The sequence below is a fragment of the Vanessa tameamea genome, chromosome 18, assembly GCF_037043105.1.
Source record: "Vanessa tameamea isolate UH-Manoa-2023 chromosome 18, ilVanTame1 primary haplotype, whole genome shotgun sequence".
NCBI lineage: Eukaryota > Metazoa > Arthropoda > Insecta > Lepidoptera > Nymphalidae > Vanessa > Vanessa tameamea.
The window spans coordinates 1834623-1845779 of NC_087326.1; the positions used below are offsets into that span (position 1 = coordinate 1834623).

At 30.3% G+C, this 11157-nt stretch overlaps 1 protein-coding gene across 4 annotated transcripts in view; it reads left to right on the forward strand.

The window, feature by feature from the left end:
- LOC113400998 (CHH-like protein) overlaps positions 1 to 8601 on the forward strand; it is a 70535-nt gene extending 61934 nt beyond the window's left edge. For 3 of the 4 annotated variants that reach the window (XM_026640700.2, XM_064217623.1, XM_026640699.2), the window contains exons 2-4: positions 4671 to 4882; positions 5046 to 5166; positions 6921 to 8601. In XM_026640700.2, coding sequence (XP_026496485.1) covers positions 4671 to 4882; positions 5046 to 5166 — 333 coding nt within the window. In that variant the 3' untranslated portion in view covers positions 6921 to 8601. The remainder of the gene's footprint in view (positions 1 to 4670; positions 4883 to 5045; positions 5167 to 6920) is intronic. The other variant, XM_026640701.2, reaches the window with a different exon arrangement.
- The last annotated feature ends 2556 nt before the right edge of the window (positions 8602 to 11157 follow it).

An 11157-nucleotide genomic window follows, 5' to 3' on the forward strand; every position in this document is an offset into this window, starting at 1 on the left:
CGCACACTGCTTCGACTCCGGTATTCTTTGCCTTCGCGATTAAAATCCGTTACAGACAAAATAAATGGTTTAAGTAAGCTGATAATAGTTTCACTCGATAAACCATAAATGTAAGTGCTTTTTTTCCTGGTATTAATGTTCGGAGTAACACAATTTTCACAATTTTTCTACTTCATATTTTTTTTGACATAAAATATATCAGCAACAGGTAGTGAAAAGTATTGAGTCATATGATACATATGAACTGTTGGTACGCATTATTGTCACGAATGCTGAAACCAGAAACTCTGCTGCAGAAGTTGTCGTTTATCGTTTAACTAGCTGCACCTCGTCGTTTCACTCACATTCAATTTGGATTATAAACGCTGATTACACATTGTAAGTTTATACTTATATTACGTAATTTCAGAATAGTTAGGCGTAAAGTCATGTAGCCTAGACTTCTTCTATGCACAAACAGGCAAAAAGTATTTTTTAAATCGGACAGATAGTGCCCGAGATTGACGCATTCGACCATAAATAAAAGTTACGAACTTCTAAAAAAAATATGGCGTATTGGTCAGTCTGAATATTGATTTATTGTCTCTCTACCAAGTACCAAGTCGTGAATATTTAGTATAACTTTACTTAATGCTATTTAATATTTAAATTTAATCATCAAATGGTTGACGGTGAAGGTAAACATAGCAAGGAAATCCGCATTAGTCTGATGAAACTTTGACACATCCAAGTTTATACGTGCACCAACCCGTTGCAGTAGCATGGAAGATAGAAAACGCTCCAAACGCTCTTTGCAAAATACTATTAAATACTTCACTTCACTCATTTTCAATAAATACAAAAACAAATTAGTTAAAGTACATTTATAGTTTCTGTTTAATAGTCTATTGAATATTAATATCTTAGCAGTATTTAGTAAGCTCTATTATTCTCCAGAGTTTTCGATTCACAAACGCAACAGACATCGACTGTATCGCCTCATTATAATACGTTCTCACGCAAAACGAGACCGCTCGTAATATCTATATCATCCGCCTCAGCCGCATGAATCAGGCCCCGGGCGCCGTACAGACGACGTCTAAAGTACAAATGACTAAAAAATACAGAATCACTCTTTAATATTCCTTGTTTTTTAGTCAATGTATCCAATTATTTTGCCACCCTACAAGGACATTTTAATCGTGAAACATCTGATTAAACATAGAGCAACAACCGGATGCAGAATACGGATAGGTGTTGAAGGAACTAATCTTTTGCACTAATTCAATTGCATGTATAATACAATAATACAAATAATTTTGTATATATCTCGCAAAATGGGTAATATTTTTCGTACTAATAATGAACACTTGAAACTATAAAACCAGAAGACAAGAAAATTTTCGGCAATCTTCTACATATTTGTCATTGGTATATAAAATCATCTTAAGCAACTTTTACAATATAATGTTTAGATAGAAATTAAAAGTGAAAGCCTTTTCGTGGTGATTTTACAATCGGTCAAAACCTGCGCCGGCGCAAAGCCGCCGCTCTGCAGTTAAACAAACCAACAAAGCATTGATTTAAACTGGGCGGTCGTGTGGAAGTGAATACAAGAGAATAAGTGTTCCGTAGAGGCGTGGAACACATGTTTGAAATATCTTTATGATTTAATCAGTATCATAGACTATTTTTTACATATGGCAATTCAGGCAATATTCTAACCTACCTATATAAATTGTAATAACTACACAAATTATTTACTTATTAAAGCAGCATAATAGATGTAATTATATACATTATTTTCGCGAATTATATTTAGTACCTGGAGAGAATTAATATCAATATTTAATATTTTGGGTATTCAGTCACAAATAGGACAAATTCTCGAAAAAAAAAATATTTTTAACAAAATATTTATCATATTTTAATTACAATCATTATTTATTTTATTACAAAATAACTGGTTATTCTTAAGTCGATTTTAATTTGATTATGATCATAATATATAAATTAATAATTCGACACATTTAATATTTGATATTTACTCTGGATTTCATATCGAAACATCCAAAGGATCTCTAGAAAAGAGGTTAAAAAAAAAACGGAAAATGTTCCCACACACATCGGCCATTATTCGCATTGTTTATTGCGAATAGGTGAAACGCGCCATTAAGGCGGTTAGGCTTACCAGATTATTTTAATTCATACAACCTCAAAAGCCGAGGTGGTCTCGGTAATCGGCCCACTGTATTTACACTTTAAGCTTGTCCACTTTACTTAATCGGTACCACAGAGTAGTGTAATTAAAGAGAATAATATGAAACGAATAATATTTTATATTATTTAGGCTAGAGTTGTATCTCACAAAGTTAACAATAGAAAATGTACTCAAAATTAAATATTTATATTTGTATTTGAAAGTACCCTGAAAATTGTGATAAAATAAAATTGCAGCGTGTAATGGTTTATTTAGAAGATAACGTTAAAAAATATTAATTTCGATTTGGCCAGATCTCAAGAGCTTATTAATTAAAACCTTCACAATAAACAAAAACACACATTTGATTAAAATATATACGAGCATATATTTAAACATCTTAGTTGACTCTTTTATTTACAAGGCCTTATTCCTATTGCAAATGTTAAATTTCTTAAGAATATTTTTTTAAATAAACGAAATACCTTTATATCTGAAAAAAAAAAGTATTTTAAGCAATACAGGATTTGATAATATAATCTAACGTAATATTTTTTATCATCTATATATATAAAGCAAGTATCTACGTTGCACCGGTTTGCTTTCTGGGTGTTCTTTGAGCCGGTCCGGCGACTCCGCCCGTTCGTTTAAAACACGTGATAGATGATAATTTATCTACGCCTGCAACCTGGTGCTTCCCGTTTATCTATACAATGGATTTCACGGTTATATGTCAATATATGTAGGTGTCAGTGCAAAACAATTACTCATCTCTGTTTTTTCAAAATCAAAATCTATTAGAAATTGCTTTATTGAAGAAGGCTGAGGTTAACCGTAAATTTTCATAACTTTACATTATATTATTATTTATTATTACTAAAATATTATTTTTATTATATAAAACGTTTGGTAAAAATTGATTTAATATTGATGATAACATGTAGGTAAAATTATAAATAATATTACCGGCACTTATTACAGTATCGGTGATATGCTATATATAAAGTACCTATAACGCATTTAAGGCTACAACTTTTATGAAATGAACCACTAACAGAAAGTTTCAATTTATAACCTTATCAAATACGATTACTACCGCAATCATTAGGTTTAATCGAGTTACGACACGTTCGAATGTTGCTCGATTAATCGGTGGAAACGATGTAAATCGAAAATCGATTATGTTTCCGATTACGATAAAGCGTTATTTTATTGTACTTGAAATAAACGGGCTGTCTACGCATTATAGTAATAAATTCATAAGAATTAGAACATTGTCTAATTCATATTATTTCTCGGACGTGGTCGTGCATCTTTTACATATTTAACAATTTTATAAAAAATGAAATAAAATACTTTATATTGCACGTCATTACAGCGTGATTGCGGCCTCAGGTCACGTGTTTGTAATAGAATTATTCAGACGTAGTAAGCGTTCAGTGAAGACCAGGTCAGATCTCGGAAATAACTCTGCTCGAGTTCCAGCGACGAAGACCATATTTGCACGACACTTAATCGTCTAAATGAAATAACCTATTCAAATATTTCATAATACTATTATCAGGATTTAGGGCTCTATAAGTACGGTAAACCTTGCAGTGTATTTTAACAAAATATTTTTGTGGATGAAATATTTATAGTACACAAGCAAACAGGTGACTCAATTAAGGAGGTATAGCGTAGGTAGTAACACGACTATGTGCAAGCCCGTGTGGATAGATACTACCCACAATTTATTAGCTCTACCACTGAATTTGAATACGGTACAGGGTATGGTATATCAATATGATTTATTCAACGTACACAGTCAATATGAGGGAGGAAGGTGACAGCTTATCACCAGATATATTTTACCGTCTACCTTTACTACAAATGAAAATAAAAAAATAAAATAAAGGCAGCTCTACAAATAAAATTTAAGTCTTCCGAATGCATATAATAAAAACTTTCACGAGAAATAACAATCGAATAAATTATTATGTTACAATTAAAATTAACCGTTATAGATTTTTAAATAATAAAAATGAATTACGACTTATGTTTTAATATACCGTTAAAGCCTGACTCATTTTTGTTTGACTTTTAGGGTTCCCTTTTAACGGACTATTATAAATATTTCAAAAATTAAACGAATTTATTATTTCAAAATAAAATAAATAGATGATTGGAATAACAGCTCTGCTATAAAACAAATGAAGGCATCATTTGGGGCGCGATATTCAAAGGCGTGGGTTACGATTAAAACTACTAAGTAACAACTAATCGTAATTATTAATTTCAATCGTCAAAATCAGGACACTACAAATTTTCTTTTTAATATTACATGAATAAAAATAAATCTTATTCTGAAAAAATATTTCTGTACATTTCAAACCTTTCTATATTTTTGATGTCTACATTCCTTTATAGTTTTTATGAATATATGTAAGGAATGCTTGTTAAATAAATATATATTTTTATATTTAGTAAATTTTGAATACTCTTGTTGCAGATGCATCTAAGCTCAGTGCAAGTGTGCGCGTTGTTGACGCTGACGCTGGCGGCGGCCGCGCCCCCCTCCACGTCGCACCACGTCGCGCGCCGTTCCTTCTTCAACCTGCAATGCAAAGGCGTGTACGACGCAGCCATCTTCGCGCGCCTCGACCGTATCTGCGATGACTGTTACAACCTCTTCAGGGAACCCCAGCTTTATACCCTTTGCCGGTGAGTCACGGATTAAACTTCTTAGTAGGTAATTTGATGTTTTTTGTTGTGGCGTTTTTCAGCCAGTGTCATTAGGATGTTGAGCTCAATTTTAAAGTTTATTTTATAATTGAAATGTGTTTGTATAATGTGATTATTTATTGTATTCGTTGTTGGGACACAGGAAAGACTGTTTCACGACAGATTACTTCAAAGGCTGCGTGGAGGTACTGCAAGAGACCGATCAGCTCGAACTCTTCAAGACGTATATAAAACAATTACACGGGGCGGATCCAGGGATTTAGGTACCCGAGGAGTTTTATGATATTTCTCTTCTTACGACTTCATATTACTAACTATCTCTGCTGCATGATTCGAGTTGTAATTAATAAAATTAATTATAATGGCATTATGTTATTCACATTAAAGAAGGTACCGGTAGCTATTTTATAGTCTAGGGAAAAAACTAACTTTCCGTCTCGACGTACTAAAGGTTCTAAACAATACGATACAACAACCAATATTTAATGGCAGGTGGGTGCAAGATCAAAAATTGTATTTTAGATGAACATTTTTTTTTATCAATGATCTATTGTTATCTCACTGTGATAACACACATTCCTCCCAAATCAAATCGATATCACTTCGACATTTATGACAATTTCTTCCAAATTACCTTGGAAAATATTATCGCGATATTAAAAAAAAAAAAGTTTAAATAGCTCATTTACCCGCGCTCACCTATTCAAATCTTATTAATAAATAAAAAAAACGTATTCGAAATCGACTCCATGTTGAGTCCATCCATATTTTTTTCATAACTTATTTCGGTTTATTAAATACTAAGCTTAATTAAGCATTTTATGGCCGGATTCTTATTTATATGTCTGGATAGAGTGGCACTAGAGTGCGTGAACGCGTTGAAAAAATACTGGCCTACAATTGACCACTTCTTAATTTTGACAGTCTATTTAGACATAAATAAATAATCAAAGGTCGAAAATATAAAAAAATATTCTATAAAATTGGGGTATATTCTGTAGAAAAGTTGTAAGCGGAGGTATACAAAACTATCTAGATGATATTTATCTTAGATTCATATTAGATTGTTATAAAACAAAAAAAGCAATTTATATATAAGCGTCATTCATATTTTTATTATTATTTATAGACGCCGATTAAAATGTACAATATCAAAATATTTTGTATTTTATTAAGCTCTTAAGAGCACTTTTGGATCGTCTTGTTACAGGATACAATTAATGCACCAACTAAACGTCCAACTCTTAACTTATTTGACGGAACTAAATTTATTGACCGACGTTAGCATACTATTTTAAAATTGACTGTTTGATTTTGTAGGATTACCTAAATTATAATAAAATGGATAATTCGAGAATGTAAAATATACATTAGATCACATTAAATTTGCTCCTTTAGTCATTAATGTTAAAAATGAAAAAGAGTTAAAACGATTCTTTAACAATTATAGCGAAGAATAATCTTGGGCAACTATTTTTCTAGAACAAGCTTTGGGTCTTTTGTTATATTTTCGCTTTTATATTCTTCACGCTTCCTTATACAATACGCACGTTAAACTTCTAAACTATTTCTTTAGCCTTAAACAATAACAGATATTTTTTTTTTAAGTTGGGTAAGTTTTATATGAATGTAGACTGATCTTCAACCTATATACATATAAAACGAAGTATATTTCTATTTGTATACAAGGATTTTGTATTGATTTTAATAATTGTTTACTAATTTTCCGAATGTAGAATTATTTGTTTTTGCCTTATGCACGTCCAAAATAATGACTTTAAATTCTCAATCAAATTTTACAGTTAATTATAAAAGTATTTGAGTTTATAAAGTAATCCATTTTTAATTTAGAATCAAAGATTTAACATAATTTTAGTCCTTTTTGAAATGTTTATTCTACCTAAAAGTCTTTCACTTTATTCTTAATATTTCTTGCATATCTTTTTCAAGCTTGCACTTCTTCCGCACAAATATTTTAATCAGTACGTAAATTAATATTTTTACTTTTACTTTCCAGGTCGAAATGTTTCACCTCGCCCTACTTCAAGGGTTGCATGGAGTCTTTGTACCTCTACGACGAGGAGGAACAGATAGATCAAATGATCGACTTCATCGGGAAACGCTAATGCACACAGCCAGTCCAACATATTCGCGCCATTTCTTGACACATGACGCCATCTTGTTTAACCCAACCGAGTAATGCTGTTACAGATTAAATGAAAACAAAGTATTCAATCAACAGATATAAACGCTTTGCCAACAAAATCAAAAAGCAGAAATGATATGTCAAGTTCCTCCAGATTGACGTCTGCTTTCTATCCTCAACGTATTCTAGTCTTTAACGCGACATAAAAATTATTTATGTTTGCAACTAATTGTAATGTTATCATAATTTGTATTAGATAATGTGTATACAGTGTAAGGACATTTATTTTGTGTTAAGTGTTGTAAGCTTCGCGAGCTACGGGAGTGTAAATTATATTAAAGATTTGTTTTATTGACTATATTAGATCACCTCCTAGGTATAAAAACAATCATTCAAAAAATTCGAGGCAGATATTATCTGGTTCCGATGCTGGTCATCTTATTATGAATCTGTCTCTGAACAAAAATAATCCGACTGAGATTGCCTATTTAATTATACATAAATGTGACGCATTCCAAACACAGTATTTAATTAAATAATTACTTACGCTTTTTTATCTAAATTTTTCTACTAACATATAGGTTTTGTTTGTATTATTGATGGTATTATGTATTATAGATCGCCTAACGTAAGCCTTTGTAATATATAGATGTATGTAACTCACAGAAGTGGCTTTTAAATGTATCTATTCGAATTACTTTTTAGTTTAAATTGGTCACATTGTATTTAATTCATACTACATTTAGTTTTATTCGACCATATAGTTTATGGTGGAACAGGACGGTAAAGCGATACAAGTGCAAAGTAATGTTATTTATTATTATTCGATATTCAATTTTCACAAAAAATATTTTCCGTTACAAAATTGTGCCATGTTCGTTAATTAAAGAATTCGAAAATAAAATACATTCGCTTCACCGTTGATGAAATAGTTCAGTTCTATAAATTAATTCAATTAGTTTATAAGTATTTATAAAGATTTATTTTTTTGTATACTTCCGAACTATTTATTTGTTATTATTTACAATATATTTATTGTGATGGTATTCCTTGCAACCATAGAGATTACCAGTGATTTTGATAATGGAAATGAAAAATTTACTCAGTGTTTCTGATTTTTTTATGTATAAGTTGCGGTTTTTACTTATTGACTGTTTTATTAGTTCAACTGAAACTCTTCTCTGTGTTCGAATCTCAACTTTGTTTTATTTCTTTTAGCGTTTCTTACCTCACAGGTGATACCATAGACAAGATTTTTTATTCTTTCTAATCGAACTTGTGAGGAAGTTCATAAAGTAACAATATAAGCATACTTACTCAGTCCTATAATATTTAGAGAAATGGTGCCAATTGCTGTCCCAAGAAAAATAGATATAACGAATTTAGCTAATGGTTAACGAGAGATGTAAAACAATTTATAGGACCTATTAAAATTTATGTAAAAAAAAAATATATTGAATTAGTAAAAATATTTAACTATTTGTATAAATTTTATATAAAACAGCTAAGAAACGCTACGGGTTCCATGAAATATATTTCATTTTGAAAAGTCTCTGTGATCTTTTATTTTCCTCCCCAAAATAATATAAAACAGCACATAATATTATACCCTTCTAGTACAAGATAGTTTGATCTTTTTGACAGATCGACATAACTTTGCAATGACGTACATATTATTTTCTTAATTTAATGATTTTAAAAATTATAAAAATACATAAAAAAATACATATAATACAAAAGTTCCTAAAGATTAAGCGTTATCCGAAAATTTTAAGACTTTTTCTATTATATATTATTGCTTCAAAGTAAAACTTAAATAGAAACACTGAAAATAACACAATTGAAAATAATTTCAAACAATGAAATTGACGCTTGTACAATGTTACATCGGTCGGACGGTAGGGACGCGAATAACAGGCAGTAACTGCTACAAATATCGATTACAAAATAACTTATTAAAGATCATTGTTAAGTTATTGTTACGAACGGGGGTCCTTTTGGTTGGGGTCTCTTTAGCTGGTATAACTATTTAAAAAAAAAAATCTAATTTGAATTACGCATTCCATCGTTCCATCACCTGTTATATATGTTATATTTTCTGTTTCTCATCACTAGCCCGTCAGTCAAAAAGATCAAGCTAACTTGAACAGAGTATAAATACAGCATAAACAACAGTCGGAATTAATTTGCACAATATATACGTTATTGTAGACGAAAATAAGATAATTTAAACAACTTGGTAAAAGAATAACTTTATTTTATAATAAAACAATTACAATTCCATCTAATCCGCAATACACTCCAAAACAGAGAATCTGCACAACTATGAATTGAAACAAAATTGGTCATAAAATATTTAAAATCAGAATTACAAATTAAATATCACAATGAACATTTGAAGATAAAATGCAAAAACAATATAGTACTGAATATTATAATGACAAGTCTGGCGTCTGGTTGCATTTTTCAAAAGTTTAAATATCAATATTCACTTACATAGCTGATGCGTAGTACATTGAGATTTGAGATTTTGCTATTACTAATTATTAAACGACCGATATGTCAATGTCAGAAATCTTTTATAAAATAAATATACATACATTTGAAACTAACAAAGTGGTCCAGTCATTATATACAAAAGCAGGCCGAGAAATGCAAATGAACCGGCTGATTTTTGGATAAGTTGTAGGAAAAGTTAGAAAAACTTAACTTGAAATTGTCGACCTCGATATCCTATGTGCGTTCTATGGGATATCTCAATAACCATCAAAGATATGTTTAAAATTTATAGGACTTAAATTGTAGATCATAAATGAAGCAACAAAAATTTGGTCTATCATAATTCCCGTATCACGACGCACAGCCGAGTAATGGCCATAAAACGAAATTCAAGATGGCGGTGAACGCCATAGCAACGCGGCGTGCGTCCTACAACATATCCAAAAAATCAGCCTTCTCGGTTCATTTGCATATCCAAATGACTGGACTAATGAGAAAATGAAGCATGACATATATAATTTACTTAACTATTTATTAGGAACAGGCAGTCTTTTAACAATCACACTAATTTGAAGTCGCGTTCTCGACGTATAGATAATTCCAAATAATATTAAACTATACCTATGTTTTATTAACTATTTTTTTTTGCGTACTTGAATGACGGTCGATACAACAGTTAATGAATTTGCTTAAATTTTTCATTTTCTAAGACGATTATAAGTATATCCACATAATAGCACCCTAAAAGTAAATACAATCATTATCTTTTATGTACAATTTTATTTTGAAACAGATAATAAAGAAATTATAGTGTTCGAAATTTAAATTTACTTTTTAAAAATTGATTAAAAATAATATTCATCCTGATCATACTTAATATATGAAAAGGTGACGCTAGAAATATAAAAAAACTAATATTACATTTAGATATAGGGCTCTTTCACAATGCGGAATGTTTAATTAGATTATAGCTTTGCAAAATTTCGCTAGCTTTATCATCAGTGTGAAATGTACTCTATATTATATGTATATTTTTTATAAACTTGTCTATTTTATTAATAAATGTCAACTTATTTAACTATTTCAATTCCTAAAGTTACTTAAATTAATTTTTAAAATTTAAAACGTATTTTGACGATGTTCGAAAAACACAACACAGTTAAAAAGCTGTTGATAATTTGTTAAATTAATATACCCTTGCATGTAGTAGTATGCATATTCATTATTATTTTTTTCAATAACAGTACTTTTAGTTTTTTTAAACTTGACATCTTAATTTGGTTGAAGGCGTCATGCGTAGTGATCCAAAAATATTAATGTTACATAAGTTTTACTATAATGAATGGAGACGCAACCACACTCAACCACCAAGACGTGTACATCTATTTGACATTGCAACATTCATTTATTTTTGAAATCGATACATCTGCTATATTAATGTTTTCGAAAATATTTTTCTTTTGACGCTATTGGTGCTTAAATTGTCGTAGAAAGGTTTCAATTTCTCCGACGCTTTGTTGTCAAAATTTTACGATTGTGCAATGTTATAGCGTGTTCGTATGATACAACTCTACTGACATTTGTTTACGATCCAATTCAACATTGGTAA